Source organism: Drosophila melanogaster, chromosome 3R (genome assembly GCF_000001215.4).
Source record: "Drosophila melanogaster chromosome 3R".
In the NCBI taxonomy this organism is placed as follows: Eukaryota; Metazoa; Arthropoda; class Insecta; order Diptera; family Drosophilidae; genus Drosophila; species Drosophila melanogaster.
Window position 1 is genome coordinate 8,966,778 of NT_033777.3, and position 26,255 is coordinate 8,993,032.

General features: G+C 42.8%; 4 protein-coding genes across 6 annotated transcripts; 2 read left to right on the top strand and 2 right to left on the bottom strand.

Annotated features, from left to right (window-relative positions):
• Positions 1-14,082: 14,082 nt before the first annotated feature.
• On the top strand, positions 14,083-16,016 carry CAHbeta (Carbonic anhydrase beta). 2 transcript variants are annotated; one of them, NM_141592.3, is made up of 4 exons: positions 14,083-14,332; positions 15,054-15,138; positions 15,203-15,390; positions 15,462-16,016. In NM_141592.3, exons 1-4 carry the CDS (start codon positions 14,240-14,242, stop codon positions 15,861-15,863), a joined length of 768 nt encoding a protein of 255 aa, NP_649849.1. In that variant the 5' UTR covers positions 14,083-14,239; the 3' UTR covers positions 15,864-16,016. The 2 variants fall into 2 exon arrangements, with proteins under 2 accessions (NP_649849.1, NP_001287242.1); NM_001300313.1 differs by having other exon boundaries at positions 15,054-15,390.
• On the bottom strand, positions 15,955-17,538 carry RagA-B (Ras-related GTP binding A/B). The gene is made up of 4 exons (NM_141593.4): positions 17,436-17,538; positions 17,278-17,377; positions 16,836-17,220; positions 15,955-16,774 (listed from the first exon to the last, which is right to left on the bottom strand). Exons 1-4 carry the CDS (start codon positions 17,445-17,447, stop codon positions 16,336-16,338), a joined length of 936 nt encoding a protein of 311 aa, NP_649850.1. The 5' UTR covers positions 17,448-17,538; the 3' UTR covers positions 15,955-16,335.
• A 402-nt stretch (positions 17,539-17,940) lies between these two features.
• Positions 17,941-23,872, top strand: CG11970 (uncharacterized protein). 2 transcript variants are annotated; one of them, NM_001300314.1, is made up of 4 exons: positions 17,941-19,525; positions 19,714-22,204; positions 22,278-23,047; positions 23,112-23,872. In NM_001300314.1, the coding sequence occupies exons 1-4, from the start codon at positions 18,320-18,322 to the stop codon at positions 23,619-23,621; spliced, it is 4,977 nt and encodes a 1,658-aa protein (NP_001287243.1). In that variant the 5' UTR covers positions 17,941-18,319; the 3' UTR covers positions 23,622-23,872. The 2 variants fall into 2 exon arrangements, with proteins under 2 accessions (NP_001287243.1, NP_649851.1); NM_141594.2 differs by having other exon boundaries at positions 18,151-19,525.
• E(var)3-9 (Enhancer of variegation 3-9) lies at positions 23,868-26,172 on the bottom strand. The gene is made up of 4 exons (NM_141595.3): positions 25,900-26,172; positions 25,013-25,850; positions 24,903-24,950; positions 23,868-24,844 (listed from the first exon to the last, which is right to left on the bottom strand). The coding sequence occupies exons 1-4, from the start codon at positions 26,086-26,088 to the stop codon at positions 24,153-24,155; spliced, it is 1,767 nt and encodes a 588-aa protein (NP_649852.2). The 5' UTR covers positions 26,089-26,172; the 3' UTR covers positions 23,868-24,152.
• Between the last annotated feature and the right edge of the window lie 83 nt (positions 26,173-26,255).

Here is a 26,255-nt window from a genome sequence, read left to right on the forward strand (position 1 = left end):
TGAACCATATGAACAAGCACGTTTGAGCCGTGAATAAATTTATGAATACCTTTTGAATATTGTACAAACATTCGCACTCTTTTAAGAATCCCCAAATTTTTTCCTGTGTTTGTGGTTTTTGGCGGTTGTGGTTGTGTGGGTGGCTCTGCAGCTAGGCAAAGGTCAAGACGAAACGCAATTGACAGCGCGGTAGGCGCATTCACAGCCTCATGCAACTGCAACTGGCAGCACCGGAAGTGGGTCAACGAAAACCGGATCCGCTTCAAACGCAGCTGTGTGTAGAAAGAGATAAACAACAAATGGCAACAGCACAGGCAACACCAGCAACCACAACCGAACAAACAACAAAAAACAAACAACAGACAATGCAAAATGCAATTGAGATGCAAATGCAAATTGCATTTGCCACATGTTGCAAATGCCGTGTGCTGTTCCATGCTGTGTGTGCCAGCAACATAAATAAACATGAAAATAATGCACACCATTAACATTGCCAATGGCCCCCTAAGAGCAAAAGGTGCGGGGCGCGGGGGAGGTCTGTTGGGTGGTGGACCCAAGAAGGCAATGTTGGCTAGATAGACGAGTGGCCAAAAGGCAGGCTCTCTGTCTGTGTGCCGTGTGGAGTGTCATGGGCATGACTTTGGCTGACTTTGCTCTTGACAAACCAACTGCTGCATCTAATGAAGTTCCATTCGACGCGGAAAAAGTGGATTATGAGACCCATAGGGTAGTTTTAATGGGGAATATTCATATGTTTTTTTGCACTCGTTTACAAAAGTTATAAATGATATTTATAATATTTTCCTACTATTGAGTGATATCATCCTTTCCCGCTGTCTGTCCCGCCGTCTGTCCCGCCGACTGTCCCGCCGGCTGGCTCAGGCAACGAACTTTGGCGGCTAACATAACTGGAAAAGGGCATCCAAGCTTACAGAGCTACCATCACACTAGCAATCATAACGGTGAAGTCCAAAAATGTTGGATGAAGAAGCGCATCGCATCATTTGAACCGACAAACGAAAACGGAACCTATTTCACTTTCCACGTAGCTACAAGATACGAAGGGGCTCAAATGCATTTTGACCATCCCAATGACAGGGCCAAATATAAACCGATGCTCGCTCATCTTTTGACTGGCTTTTTAATTGAATTTTCTTCTACTTGTGCAGCGGGAAATGTTTTTCGGAGTGAATACCGTTTAAGCGGCTCAACTGCTTGATTGTCATCAGATAGGGCATTTTTATTTACCTCCAATATTTCTGTTCCCGTTGCTTCAAGCCGCAGCGTAGCAAATTAATCAATTAGCAGCGAATCCGACGCAATGGTACCAACTTTTTCTGCCTCAAATGGTATCCATATCAACCGAATATCTTTGCTCTTGTTTGGTGCACTTCTCTGTCAGTTTTTAGCATATCGGCGGGTGTCACTTTACAATCAGTTTGCCATTAAATTGAGCTGGCCTCGGGCCAACTCTACTATGTATCTGCCAGATACTTTGTCTGGCACGGTTTTATGGTGGAAAAGAAATTCAGCTGCAACACCGATAGCCAAGCAGCCAATGTTCGATATATATAATGTATAAAATATAATTCCGGAGACATATTTGAAATTCATCTTTTTTTTTAAATGTAAAAGGTTTTATTTGAATTACGATTTTCTTTCTAAGAAATAGTTGGCAATTGAAATCAAGTTCGTTGCCTAAGTCTTTTGATTTGCTAAAGATTTTAGCTAGCTTTCCACACAGAAAGGTAAATGCATAAAGTGCACAGATGTAGCCTTTCTTTCATCAGTCTTAAAGGCCCATCTGAATCTTTTTGAATTCTCATTAATTTCTTACATTATGTTGCACGCGTCACGGCTGTCAAACGCCAACAAAGCGATGAAGCAGAGGAAGCATTCGGATATGAACTCGGCGCGAATCTTTCGCTGTTCACCTTTAACCACAACAGCACAGAAATCTTGGCCAAAACTTAACGCCTGTCAGGCGCTGTCAAAAAAAAATGAGAAAATATAAAATACGAAAATAAAAGAAAAGGCGAGATAATGGGGAAAAATGAAGCGAATTATTGTTCGCTCGATGGTGCCACACAAAATTAACCCAATTATGAGAGGCGCAACATAATCCAAGCGGACAAAGGATGCTATAGTATCCTGCTCATTTCAAGTCACTCTCTTTAACCCTTCCGTCTACACAGTTGCAGCCTATAAGCAGATAAGCTTACAAAAATTCCATACAAATATTTTAATATAAATCTTCAAAAACTCATTAATGCTTAATGTACTTAAAAAACATTTTCAGAAAACATGTAATTTAACTGTTTAAATCGTATTTTTCTCAGTGTGCATTAAGAACCATCACAAATTGGGTCACGTGCTTCGATCTGACATTTTTCCGTTGTTGGGCCGTTCGTGATCCGAAGAGGCCGCCGGAGGCTGGGTGTGCGTAAGTTAGGGTGTCCACCGCACTCCGTCTCCAACTACAACGCCACCCCACCCCACCCCCTTCGAACAAGTGCAGTGCGTTTGTCTTCCCAGAGTCCGCTTCTTCTGGCCGCCGTCTTCGGTCTTCTGTTCTTCACGTCGCGCCCATAAATTAAATGCACAAACAAGTTTCGCATCGCATTCGGAAGATAAACTGAAAAAGAGGGGACAACAACACAACGACTATCTGGGATAGTGTGTTGGTGGCGGAGGGGCGAGACGGGGGCGTTGCGGGCAGCATGGGGTGGTGGGTAGTTGCTTTCGCATATAATTCAGCTTTGGGCTACATAATTAATTCCGCCAAGCGGCGGCGTTCCAACTTTTTATGTGGCTCCCAAGGAGGAGCTGGAGCTGGAGCTGGAAATGGGATGCGGTGGAATGGCGGATTGACGGGGTGGTGGGGAGGCGGCCAGAAGGTACGTGATATGGGCCAACAGGTTTCGGTTTTGGATTTTGTATGGTCAGTCGGCGCACTTGTTGCCATCGACCAAATATAAGAAATGGAGAAAAAAAATTCATATGCGTCTCGTTTTGTCGTTTCGTGGGTTTTTGGTCAAGTTACGAGAGGGGGGAGAGGGGTCAAGACCCAAAAAATCCGAAGCCCAAAAGCAAAAACAAAAATAAAGCCAAACCCACGGCGATTCCACTTGATTTGATTTTGGTATGCACCATGAACCGTTATTCAAAATATTCGAAAAACGTTTTAAGTGCAAGTGTATGGGTGCGCGTGTGTGCAGCGGTCTTCTTTTGAGTTGCAACTTGCAATATATACCGGTATACCGCCGCAGCACAGTGGAACCAAATTGGCAGTACATCCTGCTTCCTTAAACTGCCGATTATTATTTATGTGCGTAGTTATTTATTTTTTGCTTCCGTTCAGCTCTTATACTAATAAATAAAATGATTAAGGCTATACACATATTCTATAGACTTAATGATTTTGATACGAGTGTATATTGATAGCTTTTCTTTTTAATAATTATACTATTTATGCAAATGTTTCTTTGCGCTTCATATATTTCAAGGCATTTTAAACAACCATAATTAAAATAAACTTTTTTTTGTTATGTGTTTGTAAACAGCAATCACTCATTTTTTATAAATTTTTACAAATATATTTTCTTCCTAATATTTTACCACATAAATAAACTTTTTATTTAAAATTATGAAATAGATATTTTTTTCTATGAACCCATATGGGTTATACATATATATTATTTATTACCCATTAGCAAAGATATGTAAATGTACTTCCTTTACCACCGTTTTTATGGGATCCACGGCTTGAGGCAGTAATTTTAATTACCAAATTATTGGCACATCAGGAAACAGCTCCCCAGTGGCCGCCACCAATCTGAGAGAACTTGTATTTTTTATTTCTTTTAAAAGTTTTTTGTTTTACTACATTTTGGATGAGAGAGAAGACGGCGGGCAAAATGCCGGCAGCTCGACCGCATTTGCAAGAAAATGGAAATGGAAAATTGTGCGGGCTGAGACTAGACCAGGCCAAGTGTGGAAACTAGTTAAAGTCGGTATAATAATTGTTATTGTTACTATCGTTGCTGCTTTTTTGTTGTTGTTGTGGCTCGGCATGGTAATGAGCTGAGCAGCCAAGAAACAGAAACAGAGTCTGATTATCATGAGTAAGCATGATTATGCTTATGAGCCGAGAGTAAAAGTGAAAGAGGCGGAGAATGTGTGTGTAAAGAATGCCTTGAGTGTCTGAGTGCCTCGTATGTAGGCCAAGTCTATTATGCGGCTAGTGGTGGATAGTATGCCGTGTCTACAGCGGCTCAAAGTCTGGCCAAAAGCGGGTGAAATATTGGGAAAATTGCTGGAAAAAAACCGAGGTGATGAGCCTGTGAGAAATTGTTTTTAAAGTGCTACATCTATCGGAAAGATTTATTATAATATCGTAGCTAAGAGTTTCAATGTGGAGGCCAATTTAAATAAGGGCTAGAGTTGGATTTTTAACTTTTAAATATTTGGGATATAAATATAGAAATAATTTATTGTGATTTCTACGATACAAATTAAAAACTGCACACCCTTTCCGCTAATTCTAATGCTTCATCATCATTAATACATGCTGTGTTAACAATAATTTTATTTTCAGCCATATTACCTTTGAGAGTTTTTCCACCCATGCGAATGTAACCCACTCGTGATCGATTAATGGTAAATTCCGCTGCCTAATGTCTTCCTTTGCTTTCACTTTAAGATAAAACCCCAATTGGGAAACTCCTCGTACCCCAAGGAAATTTCCCATCGCCACATGAAAAAGCAAGCCAAGACGCCCGCACTTTGACTTGAACCTGCTGTTTTGACCAGACCCAGACTCAGACGGCCAACTGAGACGGAGACTTGGCCGGGACGATCCAGGTCCACAATAAAATGTCATTAGCTAACACGACTAGAAAGCAAAGTGGAGTGCGGATGCGGAGGCGGAGGCGGGGTAAGCCATGAGGTGGAGTCTGCAGACTTCCTTGTACATGCACACAATTTGGTCAAGTTTAGTGACGCATACAGGTCCGGCTGCGAGCTGGTCGAGTCATTCATTTCGGGCTTACCCCGTGCCCCCCGCCTGAGAGCCCCCTTGTTTGCCAATTATGGTGTCCTCTTTTAGATTCGCTGCCATGCCTGCTGGCTTGCCGTCTCTTTCTGCGCGGCAAGTGTTGTCTCTATCGCTCGCTCTAGCGTCGCTTGTCATATTTGTCTGCATCGCGTTCGTTGCCTGAGTCTTTCGTTTTTTTCTCCGCTTCTTTCTTTTTTCTTTTTGATACCTCTTTTTTTTTTGCGTCGTTCGCTTGCCAAGTGGGTCACTTGCGATTTCATGACCGAGTTTTTGTTGTTGGCTCTTCTCTGCGCACATTTTTCGTTTCCTTTCCTTTTATGTTGCTAACTTCTGGCTTATTGTTGTTTTGCTTAAGTTATTTATGATTGGTCAAAGAATTTCTTTCGTCGAGCCAAAGGTTTTCGATAGCTATTCGGTTGTGTTTTTCCTAGAAATGCAAATGGCAAATATGTGAGAAAAAATAAATTAGCATGTTCAAAAGCCACTCTTTCCTTATCAATTGATTTAAAAGTGACAGTTACAGGGTTATAAATATGTATAATATTAGTAAGTTTTTTTTTTATTGCCAACTAATTCTTTTCTTTACATTTCTTCTTTTGTTGTTCTGTTGCCGCATTCATGCTTCAATTGCCGCCAAGAGGAAGACATATATAGTAATATATCAATTTGGCCAATTAGGCTTCCCCTTGGGCCATGACCAATACATGGTTATTATGCCCCGTATCTGAGCCCTCCCCTTGCCATCCGACCATTTCATGCTGCTACGTGATTTACCGTACAAATATAACTCACAATTAAATTTAAACAAAATTATTATCTCAGTGTTTGGTCATAACTGTTCCTGGTACATCACACAACCCCTCCATATTCGGGCTCTTTCTTTTTTCACTCTTTCTCCTCTTTATTGGCCAAGAAATTGAATTTAATTGCCGTATCTCAACTTGATTTTTTTTTCCTTTGTGGTTGATGTTTTTATGGCTTTGCTGAAATTGTTGCTCAATTCTATAATTATTTATGCATTCTGTGACTGCAAAAGCGTTTAACATGTCTCGTTAAATCTTTATTGAATATTAAAAGTGGGCATGGCTCGGCTTTACATTCCGCTGGCCAAAGAAAATAATGAGATTCTGATTTTGATTGTGTGACTTATTTTTTCGGCCGTTTCGGTTCTTCCTATACAAAATTTATGCGATTATAATGGCTGCGACACGTAAATCTTCGTGTATAAATGCGGTAGTTAATAAAGTAGGGCCAGTGGTTTACATTAAATCATTACAAAATTACTTAACCATAAAACAGATCGTGCGTTTGGAAGAAAACGTTTTATATGAGATATGGTCAGAAAATGTTTAATGCTCTCGACATATTTCGTACATGAACTTTCAGTAGTAAGCATTATATTGGTTCTTTAAATTGAGCATAAGCTGTTAACATTGATGACAGCTAGGTATAAGAATCTCCCCCTTTTTTGTCACGAGTTAACCACCAAAAGCTGATAGGCAAGCAAGAAGCTATCTAGCCAAGCTAATAATGCACATAATAAGCCATGGCACTAAAATAGCCGCACCAACTATAACAATAACAAATAATAACAACAATCAAGAAAGCAAGCACCGCGTTGGGGAAAAGTAAAGAATCTGTGACAGTCGACAGTCGGCTCGACGCTCTAAACGACAATCATCATTTGAGTGCTTCAGGTGGTGGAACATCAACGCGGCAATCAAAAACGATTAACAAGATCGCACCACTCCACAACCAGCACCACTTGCCCCACCAGCTGACCCACTTGGCCGCTTTGACAGATGTGTGTCAACTGCAGCAGTCGGAGAATTTTACAAGTTGTTAAGTGTTTTTGATACAACTAGGAACAGCCTCAGCCTGGAACAACTTCAACTACGTGTTTAATTCAGTGTTGTCCCAAAAATATCTCATAAAAGGTCTTTTAGTTTCAAAAATAAAACTTATTAAATAATAATAGTAGACCATAATACATATGCATATGATTAAATTAGATAGATGTGTGAAATACAACTTATATGCTTAAACATCCAGTGGTTCAAAGATACTTTTCACAATAATTATAAGAGTTTGGGATTTTTCTTGTATGGAGCCATTCATCTAGCCAGAATGCGCTAAAATATAGCCGTCTTGGCGACTCCAAGCTGTCTTCAGTTTCCCCTCAATAAAGCTGACTAGTATCCGACATGTGCAACAAGTTTGGCAACTGCGGCGATGACGATGCCAACCTGAGCTCCAGCTCCGACTCCGGTTTGAAATCCGGGTGCAGGAGCAACTACAGCTAAATGTAGTGCAACATTTGGCTGCTTGTTTGTTGGTTTTTGGGATGTCTGCCGCCGATACCCACCATCCCCGCCAGCCCTCGACTCTACGCACTTTGGCAACCCGTTTGCTGTCAATGGGAGCAAGCCAAGACAAGACGCAACTAAGCCAACCATGACTTGGCCTGGCCCCCAAAAACAGACGCACACAATGTACCCAAAGTGGCAAAAACAAAACAAAAAAAAGAAGAAATATATATTTTTAATTACCAATCATAAAGTGCGGCCGCCCAAAATAGTTTTTGGAACAGAACCAAAAGTTTAATAAGCATGACAAACCTCTGGCTATATTCCTCGATCCCAACTCAAGACCTGGGTTCGGTTCCATTACGGTAATACACCTACCAACTTGGTTGTTCCTCTAGCTAGCTTCCATATTCATCCACGGGTGAGAGGAGCCGAAAGCATAATTATTTTGGGGCTTTTTCATAATTATACTATCTGTGATGTACCAGATGTTTGCGTCCATATAAAACAGATTTAGAATAATATCACTTAAAATAGGGGAATACATCAAAATTAATGCAACCGAAGACAAGAACATGACTGCAGATCATTTGGAATCGTACATAAAACCTCTCAAAATATGTTTCCAAGTAAAATATTAAAATGCATTATTTTGCCGAATAGCATAATATATTTTCTGATGTCCTCGATTTTCTTATTTACTTCAGCCACAACAATTACCCCCCATCTTGTGTAAACACACACGCACATAAAAGACTGCAACAATTTAGGGCTCCGTGAGCAAGTTGAACAACTTTCATTTAAGTGCTCACCTTTTTGTGCACTACCCCAAAAAGTGGCAACAACACCAAGAAATTCCGAATCCCATTGAAATCAACGTCTCAAAAATAAATAACGAAAAATAAAAACTGCGGCAGCAAAAACAGTTTATAACGACGTGATTCTTTTGCTTTGTCTGCGAGCTGCCCCATTCCGTCCGTTTTTGGCCGAAAGTGTGCTCATAATTAGCCCTTTTTGTTGACGTTTTTATTTTTGGGGCCAGAGCAATGCACAAAATTAGCAACTATTACGCTTCTATTATTATCTTGTTGTTGCTGCTGTTGAGTATAATCTTGGCCTTTAGCTGATGTGAAAGTAACAGTTTTCCTTCCACCATTATGTATCCGTTTGTTATTTTTTAGTCTTTCTACTGGCTGCCATTGAAAACTCTCCCATTTCGAGCAATCATAATTTGAGTCATTACACTAAGTACGGTTTGTGATGGATATGTTTGTGCTAAACATGTTTGATGACTCGTATTTGCCAATATTTGACATTTACTTAACTCAATGCTTTAGTTGTGAATAAAATAATATTATCTTCAAGTTCGCTTCCCAAGTCTTTTATTTTTCCTAGAGCCATTTCGTGAAAGAAGTATGGCATTTTAACTATTATTTTAAAGTTTTTAAAGAAATTTATTGATTTGGCAAGACAAAGAAAATTTTTCCATCCCATTCATTCGCAGTCAGTTAACTAATTTGTTTGAAGGTTGCGCAATTCTACCACCCATGTTACATTCTACCTTTCACATGTGTGTAAGTCGTGTGCCTCACAAAAGGGATAATGGGCACACTTCTGACTTTGCCAGCATATTACGCAACCACTGAAAAAACATTCCTTTATCTACGGATATTGCACAATTCGAAGGTCAATTGTTACACAGAGACAAAATCTGCCTATTTATATTCTTACTCTTTTATACTATAGTATACTCAAGATAAGATTGTATTATGGAATTTAAGCGGTTATAATTCTCATATATAAAAAATCGTAACTTTCTGCATAATACTTACTTACTTATTTGATATATGTATGTAGCTGAAGATCTGTTTACCTGCCCTTCACAAAGGCGTTTATTTGTACACAAATATCTTCAAGAAGGGTTTTCGCCAGTGACCAGGCTGAGGAAATCGAGATCGGCTACGCTGCGGATTAGTCTGGGAAATTGGGTCAATCTCTTGTCACTCGGTCCGTGTCACATGCAAAACATTGCCGCATGATTTACGACTTGGCGAGAGAATGAGCCACTATACCATTGCAGATTTTCAGTTGAAGACAGCGGTGCACGAGTGGATGGGGTGTTGCTGCTGCTGGTGGTGCTGCTGCTGCTGCAATGCGGATGCAACATTTGTCGCCGGCTGTCTTTTGTCATGGCCATAAAACCGCTGTTTCTGCCTCCGACTGACTGTTTGCCGTTTTCCACTTAAAGTCCGCCATTAAATTGTAAATTTCACCGTTTGCCGTCCTTTGACATTGTGCTGCGCCTCTTTTACCTGCCCGCCGAATGATGCAAAATGCATGGCATGGATATTTACTTAATGACATCCTCGGCGAAGGGTTAAGAATGCTTTTACTACTACTATTCCCCTTGAACTATAAAAATTCTTTCGCCGCGTAATGCTGAGCTCATGCGTGAATAAACAAAGGCAAGGTAGCGCAAGACTGAGAGGAGAAAAAAATACAAATAAAAATAATAATAAAATTGGGTCATGGCACACCCCTTTATAGCCAACGGCTGACGGCAACGCCGAATTTTTGTCCATCTCATATGTACATACATATACCTCATAATAAGGTACGCCCACAGCAAAGCGATTCTGTTTTCTTGCTTCATTATTTTTTCACAAATCGACACCAAAAATTGCCCACAAAACGAGAGATTACACAAAGAATGTAAACAGAACATCTGGACATATGAGTATTTGCCGAAGAAATTATTAAATTCAAAATTCTGAGAACTTTTACAAATCTTTGATGAAAATCTGAGGTATCATTTGATTCGTGAAAACTTTTTTGGCTAGGCTAATTATTTAAATTTATATTTTATTTATATTAAATCCGGTTTGTTGGTGATTCTTTAACGTGATACTTAAGAAAACATTCTCTTTTGGCTACCATACTTTTTAGCAAAGTTGAATACATATATTGACTACATGGGCTTCTTTCTTCTTGGCAAAACGAAAAAATTCGCTTAAAAAGAAACGAAATAAGTGGGGTTGACATATTCAGGTTAAAGAGATGCGACAAAAGCCCACTTTTGATCTCATTTGTTTTGCACAGAACGGCTAAAACATTCTGATTCACTTTCATGCGCCGAACCATCTCCGATTGTTTGGGCCCACAACAAGAAGAAGACAAAACAGCTAACAAAAGTGGCCAGAAGGAAATGCAACAACAAGCGAAAGAGCTTGGAAGATTTTATTTGCTTAGCCAACGCTGTGAATATTTAATTTGCGCACTCACACACATGTATTTATACATTCATACATACCTACGTACATATGTATGTAGAAGAGGAAGAGTGGCTTTAACGACACTGGTGACCCAGATTTTAGGGGCAAGCTTAAGCTCAAAAGCTACAACGCTAATAAGAACAGCAATGCCGCCGCCATTACCCACACACAAACACACATAAAAATACAACAAAATAAAAAAAAATATATATATATATACAACTCAAACGCCAAAAGCATTGTTGTTGTTCTCTTATTTGTGCGTGCTGAGGAAAGATACTCACTAATTAACCCAAAGCCAAAGTCAGAGCCAAAAGAATCAACCAAAAACCCATTTGCAAATTGTGTCTGAAAGAGATGGGCACACACCAAACGAAAGAGACAGCTATATAGAAGAGTAAAAAGAAAGAGGTATAGCAGAATCTGGTGACTTTCGGGAGGAGGGAACACCCAAATATAAATTATGCTTAGGAAACCCAAAAAAAAAAATTAAATGTAGTAGTGTGTATGTGTATTCATAAGTTGGCCAAGACAAATACTATATGACATCATATCGAAGGCCTTATTGTTGAGGTAGAAGCACAATAGCTTAAGAATACAATGCAAAGAAATTATAAGTTTATGTATACATTTTTTTTAATTTTGGGAACAAATTATAATATTTTATTTTATCTTAACAAAAAACATGGGCTGCATGCCAAATTGGAGCGAGTCAGAGAGATTGTTTTTAGAGATAAGAATAGAAACATTTTCACTAATTTTGAATTTGATTTTGCGTCTTATAACTTCCTTTCATAATTATACGAATGACTCAACGCGGGTAAAACCCTTTGGCACCTGCATACCCCTTTTCTTTCTTCGCATTTCTGATTTCACAACACCCACAATCACTTTGGGCACCCACACCCACCGAAATCCCGCACACACACACACACACACACACGTGCACATCTGGAGCTCATTTATTGTTCAACATTGTTAAGTAACCATCATCATCAGTGGAGTTTTTTCCATTTTATTTTCTCAATGTTTACATTTGGCGCTTTGGCCCAAATATTCTGAAAAAAAAAACCAACAGCGCGGTTCCCAACTCGACTCTTCAAATGTTCGAGTGGAAGTGGGATGGCGAGTGCTGCGGGCCGTGTCTTTCTTTATATATTTCTCTTTTTCGTTTGCCTTACAGTGATCATTGTCATGCAGGCGATTCTGCTTCATTATTTCGCCTGATGTACCCACGCTTCTCCCCACCACTCCCCCAACTCACCTAACCCCTCCACTTGATAACCATCGTAATGAGCTTTAAGTTAAGGTTCTGATCATCATCTCATGGCGGTTTTTTTTCTGAAAGGGAGGGGGGTTGTTTGGGAACGAGATGAAGATGCTGCTGGCGCATCACCATCGTCATTTGGTTGGTCACGCCGAGACATTTTTTTTTTAATGTTATTCTGGGTACACTGATTTTCAGAGGTGATTGTGTAAATGTACATAAAAAAAAAAAATTTCAAATAAAAAATCTGCTTAGTTTGTAAGCAAATGGAAAGGGTAAAGAGTAGATCATTTTATAATTATTTAAATAATAAAATCACGTTCTTAGAGTATTTTACCTTCGCCTTGTGACTTCCATTCAAAAATGCTATTTTCTTTCGATTTCATTGCCGCTGCCTTGCTTGCTTAACCAATATTTTGCCGCTCGATAATGAAAGGAAAGCAAAACGGGCGACTGTGACTGGAGGAGCATGTTCCGGGGGATGGGGGATGCGCTGCGATACGGCGGGATGGAATGGAGTCGGTCAGTCAGGTTCCCAATCCCAATCCCAAAAGCCACAAGGCCCACTACACTACACACAACAAAAGCTTATAATCATCAAGAGTGAATCTGCTGGTGAAATGGAACTGCTTGTTGTTGTTTTGGTTTTTGCTTTGCTCGGCGGCGACACACACACAGTTGTCGGTGGTGTTTGTGGTTTAGACTTTGCTTTCTTTCGCGGTGGTGGGGATTTCATAATATTTGCATTGGTGTTGGCCTTTTTGACGCACAGGTGTTTGTGTGACCCACTTTCGGAGGCATCATCCCGAGATGCCGCGATGCCTGAGAAGTTCTGACAATGCCCGAAAAGCAACAGAAATGCGCTCATTGAATGATGCGGTGGGCACTTCTTGGAAAGGCTAATATTACACTGACTAAGAGCCCATTTCATTCGAAAGGGGTAAGTGATGCTCCCAGGCCAATAAAAACCAGAATGTGATTTCCAAAAGTCCAGTGTCGTTACAAATATTTACAATAGTTTAATGATAGCGAAACATTTAGTATACTTAGCATTCTTTTTTAAAATCAATTAGATTAGTTTAGTAATTGTTTTGAGTTCTTTAGTAAGAATTAACTTAAGACCCTATTAAACAAAAACAAAATTTTTGAAATGGAGTTCCAACGGAAAGGCAAACCGTTTAGCCAACAGCAAAAACTTTATTCATCAAAAAATAATCCAATAGAAATAATATTCTTTTACGACAAAATAAACTTCGTGGTATTTTTGATTAATATAATTTAATTTGAAGAACAAATGAATTCATGGAATGAGATGTAGAATTCAATAATTACGCAGTAAGTAGCGCCACCATTGGCCAAAATTGGAACTTGTGCGCACCATGTAGAAACAATGTAGATAATATTTATTGGCGGACTTTTTAAAATGGGAAAGTCAGAAACAAATGGTAACCTTTCACAATTTTAATAATATTTTGCAGTGGTTGCACCAAAAGAAAGGACAAACAATTTTTTTTCCCGCTTCTTTAAAATTGAGTAGCTATGTACAGAAATAAAACAAATTAAACTGATCTTGACTTCCAGAGATCAGGAAGTCATCAGAAAGTTCCATCGAAATATTGATTAGGAAAGGCTACAGCAAAATAAATACAAAACGTGGAAGCCATAATATCAACATCATCAGCTCTTCGAGTCGTTTCCCACTCTGCTCCACTGATAAGCCGTCTGGCGAATAAGTTGACTTTAGTCGTTGCTCGACGATTGTCTGGAACTTGCCAGAGATGTTAGCACACAGAGAAATTCCATTAAGCCATCGATTTGCGCTACCCACAACAATATTTACTGGGTGAACATTTTGGGAGGGGAGTGCCTTTAATTGTGGGTGGGCAATATTATATTATTTCTCTTGTTTCTGCGATGACAGCAAACGAGTCTCTTTATAGACATAAATTGAATATGAGAACATTCTATCTATGTACATACATAGGTATCATAAGTGTTAAAGTTCTTGCCTTTCTTGTATTTATAAATGGAAATAATTAGCACCTTTAAACTATCCCCAATACTGCTCTCTTACATTTTCCCTTAATGTCTCCTCAAGAGAGTGGGGAGCACGCTCCCCCAGAGAGACGACAACAGCTGCTCGCTAAATACATCGCGTGTTTTGGAAGCAACAATTCCGCTTCAAATGCTCCACCGCCGTCAACAGAGCTCCAACGTATTTTTTGTTAGGCGCGAGTGCGTCATTATTATACACAAATCAAGGAAAATCAATTGTGGTGCCAAAGTGCGTGCAATTAAAGTGTCAAATTAAGTTTAAGAAGCCCCAGACAAGCACGAAATGGAGCGTATTTTGAGGGGAATCATGCGGTACAGAAATACGACAAGGGAGCAAATGGTCAAGGAGTTCCAGAAAGTCCGCGACAATCCAGAAGTGAGCAATACTTGAGTTTATAGGTCAAGATTTCGGAATAGAACTATTTCACACTTACAAAAAAAAAATAACTTGGAGCATGCGTTTGCCTTGTGGGGAACGAATTGCCCGTGTTTTATATCATTATCACATTTTTTCGACTTGTCTGTCGCAAACTTGGCGCTCTCCCCCATTTCGCTCTTTATCTCGGCTCTCTTTTGAGTTCTATTTGGTAAACAAACAACAAAGGCAAACCGGTTGACCACCAAATTATTTCAATTTACCCCCTTTTGTTTGCTTAATATTAAATTAGATTTTCATATACTTAGCTGATTGCTTTTTGGCTTACTTGAATGTCGTGCACCTTTGCTTATTATCAACTTTATATAATTCTAATTGGAAATATTTAAACACAAATGAAAAGAATTATTACAGATATACAAAGAACAAAAATATAAAAAAAAAGGATACCAAATCTTGTTTGTTTAATTAAATTACAACTTGTATAAGAAATTAATTGCCGAAATTTATATTTCTATAGAAAACATGGGCAGAGGCTTCCTCCAAGATATGTTCGTCCGTCAATAGTTTCAATATATGTATTTGAATTTCCCTGTTGTACAGCCTTGAACTCATTGACGCATTGGCCATTTGCCAAGTATGTCATAACTTTGGGTGGCTATATTCGGTGGCCGATAGCTAGGTATTCTAACATTTAATATTGATAAACTTTATCATTTAGCCCAAGGCCGTCTTCTTCACCTGCATGGACAGTAGAATGATTCCCACCCGGTACACCGACACTCACGTGGGCGATATGTTTGTGGGTGAGTAAATCCAGTCGAGCTGATAGTTTATGGCTTAACATTCCTGCCGATTCCCACGGATAAGTGCGAAATGCTGGCAATCTGATTCCCCATGCCCAGCACTTCCAGGACGAGTACTTCAGCTGCGAACCGGCAGCTCTGGAGCTCGGATGCGTGGTGAACGACATTAGACACATAATAGTTTGCGGACACAGCGACTGCAAGGCAATGAACCTTTTGTACCAACTGAGAGATCCTGATTTCGCTTCTAAGGTACTTGGGAAAGTCAATGGTATTTTCGGTCCAGATAAGCAACAATCGACTAAATAACATTTCTCCACCAGCTTAACCGACGCCTCTCACCATTGCGATCTTGGCTGTGCACCCATGCCAACACCAGCTTGGAGAGGTTCCAGGAATGGCGCGACGCTGGCATGAAAGATCCACTGATTTTCTCTTCGGAGACTCCGCTACGTCGCTTTGTGGCCTACATCGATGAGGAGCAGAAATTTGCCTTGGAGGACAAATTATCCCAGATCAACACACTGCAGCAAATGTCCAACATTGCCTCGTACGGCTTCCTCAAGGCTCGCCTAGAATCCCACGATCTTCACATTCATGCTCTTTGGTTCGATATCTACACCGGTGACATCTATTACTTCAGCCGCGGAGCCAAACGTTTTCTGCCTGTTGATGAAGACACCGTGGATCGATTGTCCGAGGAGGTCAGAAGATTCTATTCGTAGGCGAAACATGCCAAGAGGACCAAATGGATTATCTGTGATATGTGGGCCTTATACCGCGATCGGCATTTACAATTTACCAATACTTAGGATTGTTTTTCGTATTTATAAGTGTGTAATTGTTTTTGTATATAAACTTAAGGCCTACAAAGGTTTAAACTTACAAATCTACGAAAAATCAACGAAGGAGATGGCTATCCATCGCTCACTCACTACGACCTTCACAACTCAAGAAAGCTATTATGTATGTGGGACTGCCATATTTACAATTACACCATTAACTATTATGGCAGTCATGAAGGAAGTGAGCGATAAAAAACATATATACGTATTTATAGTTACGGGAAGCTGTAAGACTTTGGGGCGGCACCTTGGGCGCTTCGATGTTTGCAAAACAACAGACGGTATTCATGTCTTTTTGAACGGAGAACGGCAAATGGAGTTATGGAAAACAACAATTCTCGTTTGACTATCATCAATGGTACCTTTGGCCATGATGGTTAATGGCACTGTTGCTTGGATTTTCCAGCTCCTCAAAGTACTTCCGAGCGTTCCTTATGTTGACTAGCGTAGCCTCCGAGGGCAGCGTGGGATCCGACATGACCACCATCACGTAGGTGTTGCTGGTGAAGGTGTCAATGAAAGCGGCAAATGCGCTATTGCGCACCTCCATCGATTGGAACTTAGCGCCCAACTTCGAACAGCTCAGCTTGAACTGCTTGATGATGTTGGACACCTTTTCAAAGCGGTGCGAGTCGCGGTTCTTCTTGCTCTGGCAATGGGAGATCACCAAAAAGGTAGCCTTTTCGAACAACAGCACCTCGTCCGCCTCAATTACATTTCCGAAATGTGTCACAGAGTTCTCCAGGGCGGCAACATTTGGTATCAGCATCGTGACAATGGAAGACCAGGCTCTAAAAGCAGTTAGAAGTTGAATTTTAAATAAATTCGGTTGAAAACTTCGTGTTTACTAACTTGTATAATGTTTCATCCCAAATGCTGGTACGGAAACAGGTGACATTTCCGGGCTTTGATAATTTTATGAGATCCTCCATGCGCTCAGTAAACACACTCTCGCGCAAGCCTTCCGGCACCAGGTCCATTTTGTGCACCAGACAGAATATCTTGGCCTCAGGCGAATTCTGCAGCAGTGCCTCCAGGCAGCTCTGGTAGTAATGGATGTCGCGCTCTATCTCCTGGCTCTCCACATCAAACACATAAATCAGCACTTCCACATTACGAAAGATGTTGTCTCGCTGCTGGGCAAAGTACTGCTTCATGAAGCCCTCCTGACCGCCACAGTCCCAGAGATTAAGCACCAGGTTGCCCAGAAACCGCACATGGGAGTGCTCCACATCGACTAAGGGTGCATGGTGAAATCAGTTCCTGCCCTTTCCGACTATATAGCATTACTCACTTGTTGCTCCGAGGCGTGTCGTATCACGGGCGATATAGTTAGCAAAGATAATGGAGCGCATGCTGGTCTTTCCGGATCCGCTCTTCCCCATCAGTAACACCTGGTAATACGAATATATTTTACTTCCAGCGCTTAAGCGGTACAAACAAAAACCACACCTTTTTCTTCATTGTGCCGCTGGTTTTTTAGATCTCCAGGAAAATAATCAACAATAAAAACAAATAATAGGCTGGGTTAGTGATGATACACTTTCGATGACACCATCAAAAGTAACGCGAAGTTAGATAAATTGTTATCGAATTAGTTCGTACCGTCTGATAAAATATAAATAAGAAATTAATGTTTTTTTTTTAAACATAGCACCTCATCTTTGCGGTTTTTTAAATATTTGTGCATAAATTAAACATAAACTGCAATTGAGCTTAATGGTAAAGGGTCTAGGTTTATACTTAATAAACATAAAAACGGCTAACTACTTACAGGATTTAGAAAACAATGTAAAAATATTTGAGTTGTTAATAAGTTAAGTTATTTTTAGTTTTATACTACTTGTATTCATTTTATTTACGGTTTATTTTTCAAATGAATGCCGATAAGCTGCAGTCACCAAGAACGCGAACAACTCAAGGCCGCTTTATTGTTTCATCTCTAGCGAAAGACTTTATTTTGTCACTTTCTTGACGTTTAACTGTACCGTTCAAATGAAACATAATTATTCAACGAACCTAACCCCGAAAACTCTACGCAAATGCGAGAAATAACCCCCAAAATGAAGACGAGCGCTTTTTTCAAACCGCAAATTTGGAACAACCACCGCCGCCATAGTGTGCCATCTCTAGCGTGCACGCGTTTCGCGATGAATGGTGAGAAATCGCAGAGAAAACATGCTTAACAATAAAAAAAGAAGAAAACCAGCAGCTAACGCTGGCTGATTGATATAACGAGGAAGGACAGCGGCGTAAGAGACAAAAATTATAAATTAGTGTAGAGAAAAAATCGCTCTTCGCGAAGAAAAATCTGGTGACAAATCGTTGGCGATCCGATGAGCAACATAAACGTAAACACAGTGCCCAGGTCGAGTCCAAATGCCAATGGGAATCCAAATGCGAATCCAAATCGCAGTGTGGCCTCCGAGGAGGAGGAGGGCGATGGCCGGATGAGCGACAGCGGGAGCAACTCGGCCAGCAGCCAGCTGAGTCGCACGTCGAGCAGCAGCTCCTCGGACTCGGCGAGTGGTTCACTGGAGGATGACCCGGATGGCGAGGACGAGGATATGTCCGCCCAGGACGCGGGCAGCGCCTCGGAAACGGAAGACGACACCTCCACCTGCCAGTCGGATGAACTGGAGCTGGCGCAGCTCACTGGTCGGGATATCTTTCGGTTGCCGCGCGGCTTGTGCGAAAATGCAGCTATTTTTCATGAATTCTTCTCTCTTGAGACCTGGCAACAGCTGCCCCATCACCTCCAGGCCCGACTACAGCCGATGCTTCCGGACTTCTCCCGTTTGGTATCCGGACAGGCACAGGCCTGTGCGGAACAGCAACGTACACTGGTGCAGCTATTTAATGGCGGTCTACAGCGTTTCGGGCAATCACCACTGCTTCAGCTACAACGCCAACTTGAGGAAGGAAACCTGCGTCCCGATGTCCTTCAGTTGCGGAGGAGCATACAGCATTCGGGCAGAAGGGAATTTCGTTTCCAGCAGGCTGAGCGCCTAAGTCTGCTAGCCAAGGAGCTCTTTATGTCAAGGGAACAGCTACTCCAGCATGCCTACACCTCTGCTCCACCTTCTGATGGTGCTTTTGGTAAAAATCTGCCAAGGCCACGTTCCCGTAAGAGAAAGCCGCCCACACTGTCGATAGAGAACAAATTTTGTTCGCAGCGTGCCAAGAAACGCTATGCCCAAGAGCTTCTGGAACTAATAGGCTCGCTAGAGGCGAAACCCGGCGACATCAGTGCGGAGGAGGAGGAAGAGGACGAGGAATGCCGACAGCTTATGGACCGTTTGGCCAAAGGCCCACAGGAATTCGAATTGGAGGAGACCAAGGCTCCGGAGCCGGCAGGTCCTGGCAGGCCCTCGAATGCGGCAGATAAGAAATGCATTTACAACACCTTCTTCAAGCGGCGACCTGGTGTAGACGATGACCTTGTGCTGCGTTCCATGCAGGCGGAAAAAATTCCCAAGCTTAACGACAAGAATTTCCGGAAGTATCTAAGAGACTACAAGCGCCGGAAATTAGAACAACCGGTAAGTCATTGGTCTGTTGTGTTAATACAGTTGCGATCTATGTCCACAATATGCTAATTGGCACCAGGTATTGTTGATTGCTTAAATTCACGTTTGTTTTATTAATTATAACGTAGAACATTTATGTATTTAAATTTGCCGACAATTTGCCACAAGAGTTTCTAATTGAGAAACAATTAAAATTCCAGGAAAGTCCCGAGTTCGATACATCGGAGGTACGGCTGCGCGACATATGCACTCGAGCACAGTTTGTCGGAAGCTTTAAGCCAGGTCGGAAACCGAAAGCGCTCATGGCACGCCTCAATCCCGATCCACCGGCTCTGGTGCCGATTGGAGTAACGCCCACGAAAAACGAGTTTGTAGATGAGGAGCCCATGCTACTGGATGAACCGCAACAACTATACGGCCGCCGAGCACCGGAAGACCATCCGGAAGAGGACCTGCCGCACAAGGAACCCCCGCCTATGCCAAAGAAAGTAATGCCCGCTCCAGTTGTTCTTCCACAACCCGTGCCCAAGCTGGAACCTTTGAATGGACCCATAACAAATCCCAAGGCGAGTCCCACGACACCAAATCACTCGAACAATCCCATTACTGTTTCTGCAACTGCTGGACATATCACTGGCAGTCCCACACGGGAAGTGCAGATTCGTCCGCCAGCCTCACCACGACCCGCCTGCTTTTTCTCTCTGCTGAGGGATCTATTTGTATCCACACCGCAGCACAGGCTAACATACGGTGAACTGCAAATTTTGTTGTCCAGCTGGAGGGAAATCAACTCAGATGCCTCAATACCTATCGGGGAATGGCCACGATTCCGGCCGGATTGGTCTAAGCTGTTGCAATCGGCAATCAACTTTTTATCGGGCGATTTTTCTTCCGTTCCTGCCGATTATGTTCCCTATATAGAACACAAAACTCAATTGGGAATCTATCAGTGGATAGGAGCCGGTCGGGACTCGGATGCTAGACTCCTCAGCCTGTGTCAGTTTTGGTTGCGAACGCAAAGGGAGAAACAGTCTCAACTCAGCCCGGTTTTGATTTCGGGTGTTCATCTAAACTCATTGGTCGATGCTTCACCAACACCACCTCCAAGATGTCCCACCACCTGGACTGTGCGGTCGGCAACGCAGGCGGAGATACTTGAATTCCAGAGCCAAGAGAGAATACGCTTTGAGTATCCGCATCGGCCGTTTACCTATCGTCTCAATGGGTATGAGAGTGTTGTAGGTCCAGTCAAAGGAATCTATACACAAGGTCTGCCACTGAACAAAGCAAGGGGTCACGCAGTTATGGTTGATGACCGACCTCCATTTGTAACTATCCTGACTCTAGTTCGAGATGCTACCGCACGGCTTCCCAATGGAGAGGGAACACGCTCTGAGATCTCCGAACTGCTTAAGTGCTCCCAGTACATCAGTCAACAAGCTGCGGATAATGTGTTACAGACCATCGTCAGTGGAGCCTTGGATCGAATGCACGGTGGTCCGGATCCCTGCGTGAAGTATGATGCCAGGCGAAAGATCTGGATTTATTTGCATCGAAATCGCAGCGAGGCGGAATTCGAGAAAATGCATCGACATAACCAGTCCTTGGTAAAACAGAAACAGCAGCAAAGGAAGCAGCTGAACAGGCCTAAGATACCAGATGACAGATCTGGTTTAGCTGCGGATCACCAGCAGGAGCAAGTACCCGCCTTGGTTCCAGCAGTTGCCTCACCGGTTCCAGTTTCAGTGCAACAACCAGTAGTTGCTTCTCTGCAGATGAAGAAACCACTCGCGGTTAAGTGTCCGCCAGTGCCGCCCTTAAAATATCATGTACCACCAGGTACGCCAATTGGAGGAACGATTATATCAGCCTCATCGAATATAAATGCAAATCAAATCCCCATGCAGCAGATACAGAAATCTCTGTTAAAGCCTGTGGTAGTGCCCAATTCCGCTCCATCCCCCGTACAACGGCAATTGGCAACTGGTAAATCTGGCACCTTTGCGATCTCCAAGATCAGTCCCACGAGAAATACCACGCCCATATTGGTTTCCACTCCCAGTGGCTTGCAAACAGTGCATGTTGCAACCACTCCAAATCAAGCAGGAGGATCCGCTTCCCCCACGGTTGCCAAAAAGCTGACCATCAAGAAGCCCGTTCCTAATAACAAAATAGGAAACTTTATAATACCCCTGGATCAACAGCAAAGCGGGCCGCAGCAACAGCAGCCGACGCAACAGGGACAGCATGTGAAGGTGCAACCGATTGCTGGAAAACCCAAGGCACTCACTATCACCCCGCGTCCCCAAATGCCGAAGAACATTATTCGTCTGTTGCCCGCTGGAGGAGCCACCGTAACCGGGAACTCAGTGATAGGTGGCACCAAGCCAAACTCTGTTCAGATCCTTGGTCCCCGCGTAGTTCCGCAAATCCAGACAGTGCGTCCGGCTCAGCAGAAGATCGGAGCTGTTTCCATTGTGGCCAACAAACCAGTTACAAGTGTGGCCGCTACAGAAACTGCAAGTCCTGTGACAATGAGCACTATCAGTTCTCCTGTCCCTGGGGGCGGAACGATAGTAAAAATGTCGCCTCAAGCATTTGCCAATCTTCAGCAGCAGCAGCAACAGCTGAAACAGAAGGTTAACAATGCCAGTCCTGCCCTGAACTCACCGCAGCAAAGGATCATTGTGGGTGAGTACGGCTGTTTGTGTATTTAAGTAATTGTACTACAGGTTGTAATCTATAATCCCATTTGTTTTTATAGGCAATACGGCAATTTCCTCGAACAAGAAAATCGTATTCCAGTCGCTGGGAAAAGCAGCACCCAAAATACTCACCACATCGCCAAGTGGCTCGGTAACCAAAGCAACGACAAATTTGTCACCACAGCAGCAGAGAATTGTGCTGCAGAACTTTAAGCAACCGGTAATAGCTACCAATCAATCCGGGACCCTAACGGCAGTGGGAGGAAATGCAACGCGCGTTATTCGAGCTACTCCAGCCACATCTGTAGGAACTGGAGGAATAGTGGGAGCGGGAAACCCCCAAACAGCTGGGCAAATCATTACCCTGGATAGTTTGCTACAAAAGCAACCTGCTGGAGGGAAACTGCTCACAACCGCTGGCAACAACATCTTCCAGTTGGCCACTTCCTCGGCGGGAAATGTGATTACACTTAGTCCCAACCAGACGACCAAGCAGTTACCCACGATGACACGAATTGTGAGTGCCACCAGTACTACTCCGGCAACTGGAAACGCGTCGACTGTGGTGCCCAAAATTATTGGAAAAACTACTGTGCTTCCGGGAAAACCACTACTACTCCACGCCAAAACATTAAAACAGATTGGCGGTAGTAGTGTGCCCACAACCCAGACTACCACAACGACGACAACAGCAGTTGCATCAGCGGCAGTGGGAAGCGGCAGTGGAGCAGGTGGAACTGTAGTTGCGGGAACGGGAGCGACTAATGCTGCCGGGCGAACAACTCAGAATATTGTGATTGGAGGTCAGACAGTGAAGCTTCAGGGAGCGGTAAGTTATTTGGGGAGATTTTAGGCGAATAGTATTATTTATAAATTCAATGTTAAATTTTCAGATTTCCGCTCGAGGTGCCGGCGCACCCGTTCAGACTGTCATTATGGGCAACCAACTGTTGCGATTAGCCAGTAGCACCAGTAATAGTGGAACTACTTCCACCAGCGGCATAACGACGGCACCCAAAACGCTGCTAATAGGACCGCGCTTGGCCAAGAACGTACTGGTGGCCAACAAGCAAATCACTAGTACAGCAAACAGCAGCGTTGTAAACAGCTCCACGACAGCATCTCCAGCTGCGACAGCGACGGCAACGCCTAGCAACAATCTCGTTTTCGCCGTGCAAGGCAACGGCGGACAGCTCTTCTTCTCACCGGGACTGCAGGGCATGAACCTAAAGCCACTGTCCAGCTTAAAAGTGATACCCATGGCTGCAGCATCGGCAAGTGGGGCAGCGGTAGGAGGAAAAATCTCTGTGACCACGGCAGCCGGCGAAACAGGAGCAAAAACGCTGACTACAAAACTAATACCGGCTACGGTTCTCAAGACGGCCACAGGGAGTGGCAACTAGGAGGCTCAGGAGCGGAGAGGCTTGGTAACCACGTTGAATATCCTTACCGGTTACACTTTCTTCGATTTTGTTTAAACAACACTTGTAATTTATCTATGTAAGCAGAAAGATCGCAAATATTGCTTTGTACTAAGTAAATATAATGGACAACGATAAGATGTCCCATCCAGCAACCAATTTTATGGAACAGTTTATAAAAAATAATATATATATATATATATACAGACCCAATAAAACTCAGATGAAACCAGAAGGGCCATGTTTATTTGCAATACAAAAACCAATGTGCTTTGCATTTTTCCAACTCTGTATGGATAAAAGGCAAATGCAAAATGGTTTCTATTTTATTAAACATTAAAATTCGAATGTAAGTACTTCGCCAACCAATTATATAAAAATAAGAAAATTTAAATAACAAATTTCAACGTTTGCATTTGGCAGGCCAGTGGAAAATGATAAGATGCACAATACTCTTACATTTTTAGAAAAATGAAATTAATATGGAATAATGGCTATACGCTAGAAACGATACTAACCCTTATGCTGCTTAAGATGTCTGTTAAGCTTAATTTTTAAGTCAAAGGATCTGCCGCAAATGTAGCACGAGATGTACGCTTTTTCTGGCACCTGTTGGACAGGAGAGCTGTCATTAGAGGTCGCTGAAGTCCTGCTCTCCTGCTGGGCAGTGCTATCTAATTGAGAAGAAGACTCTAGGACGACTCTTTCTTTGGACTCGATGGTTTGCTTCTTGGTTATCTTTGCAATGGGCGACGTAGGTATTTCCTGCGTGGTCTTTCTCACTAATGACTGGTTGTCTGAAGAGCGACGCCTCTTTCTTGTCTGTGTGTGAGTGGCCAGCACATGAGCCTGCAGCTGCTGGGCCTTCTCGAATGTGTCGCTGCAATATGAGCACTTAGTGACACTTTCAGTTGGCTCGGTTGACGGTGAAGCTACATCTGCTACATCAGGAACTTCTCCGTTTGCAGGTGGGCCCATTGGACATTGAATGTCCGCATGATTGGAAGTCTCTATTGAAGGAACACTGGAGTTTTCGGTTACATTAGAATCTTCAGGAACAGTGGATTCCCCAGGAATATTTGAGCCCTCAGAAGCCGTGGTGACTTCGGCGACACTGCTTTCCAGTGAAGATAAATGTTGAGATTGAAGGTTAACTGGAAGCTGCTCCAATTTTTTCAGTTGCTGGGCAAGTTCGGCTTCACCCTCTGGGCATTAAGTGTAAAGTTATAAACAAATAAAACCGTTGTAATTCTTCTTACTGACCTTCTAAGTGCTTTTTCAAATGTGCGTGTAGAGTGGCGTTTTTCACAGCTGCAAAGGTAAATGTGATTAATCCGATAAATTAGTTTTATAAGTGAGAATATTGAACTCACTTTTTCCACAGTATGTGCACTTTGTGCGTACGTGCACTGCCTGCTTGTGCTCCTTGAGAGTCTCCTTGGAGCTGCAGATGAACCCGCAAACGGGACACTTAACGTGCCGCTGTAGCTTGTGATACTTGATGTGAAACTTGATGCGCGATTCTTGGGCATTTGTGAACTTTTTGCCGCAAATATGGCATTCCCAGTCCTTGAGGAGATGGGTGCGGCGCATGTGCTCCATATGCGCATCCTGGTCGGGGGATTCGTAAAAGCATAGCTTACAACACACAACCGGCGAGTAAAGCGGGGGCGGAAGCGGGGCTGCCGCATCGTTGTCATCATCGTATGTAAATCTGACTATCTCCTCCTCCTCCTCCTCCTCATCTTCGGTGCCATCGTCGACCGTCCCGGAGAGATCCTCAATAGACGGTCCTAACATGCCGGACGTTAACGCATCGTTGTCTATCATGTCGAATCTGGAGTCGACTGGCGACGCAAAATTTTTGGGTTCGGGTGGCTGAAACTTGTCACTGTTCTGTAATGGCACTCGGGCCATGTGTTCCTCCTTAATGGGCACATGCGGTATGTCGAAGACGGCACACACGCGTCTACTACCGTCCTCGTCGCTGTTATCCTCCTCGTCGGTATCCAGATATATAAATCCGCAGAATTTCTCTTCCTCCGGCTCAATTTCCCGTTTAATAACGATGCCATTATGTTCGCGCTGGTACTCGAGCTCGCCGAACTGCTCCTGTGTCTCCACACAGCTGCGCTTGAATTTAATCAGCCGGTGAAACTCGGCAATGCAAGCGATGCACATGTACTGCGGTCGTCCGTCTTCCCTCGCAACCTTTGGGACATAAGTTAGGTACACATAGTACGATTCCACTACTACCAACCTTTATGTTCCAATCATTCATTTGCTCGAGAATCTCCGCCATATCTGCGACGGCGGCGTCATCCGAACCGAAAATGGGCTTCACAATCGCCTGGTCCATGTCCATTCCCATGGTAAAGTAAATTCCGCAAGTCCGGCAGGGTTCGATGGAGTCCTCATTGAAGCCATTCAGATCCGCACTGAACTCCATGGTGCGCTAGCATATATTCAATTTTTACAGGAATCCGTTCCACAAAGCGACCATTTTCCTTTTTGTTATTCTGTGAAATTGGAGGTGGAGCATCTTGGACAGTGTTGCAAAATTATACCCGTCGGTCGATAGTGAAGGATTGTGGGTGGTAGTGATGCTGGCAGTAT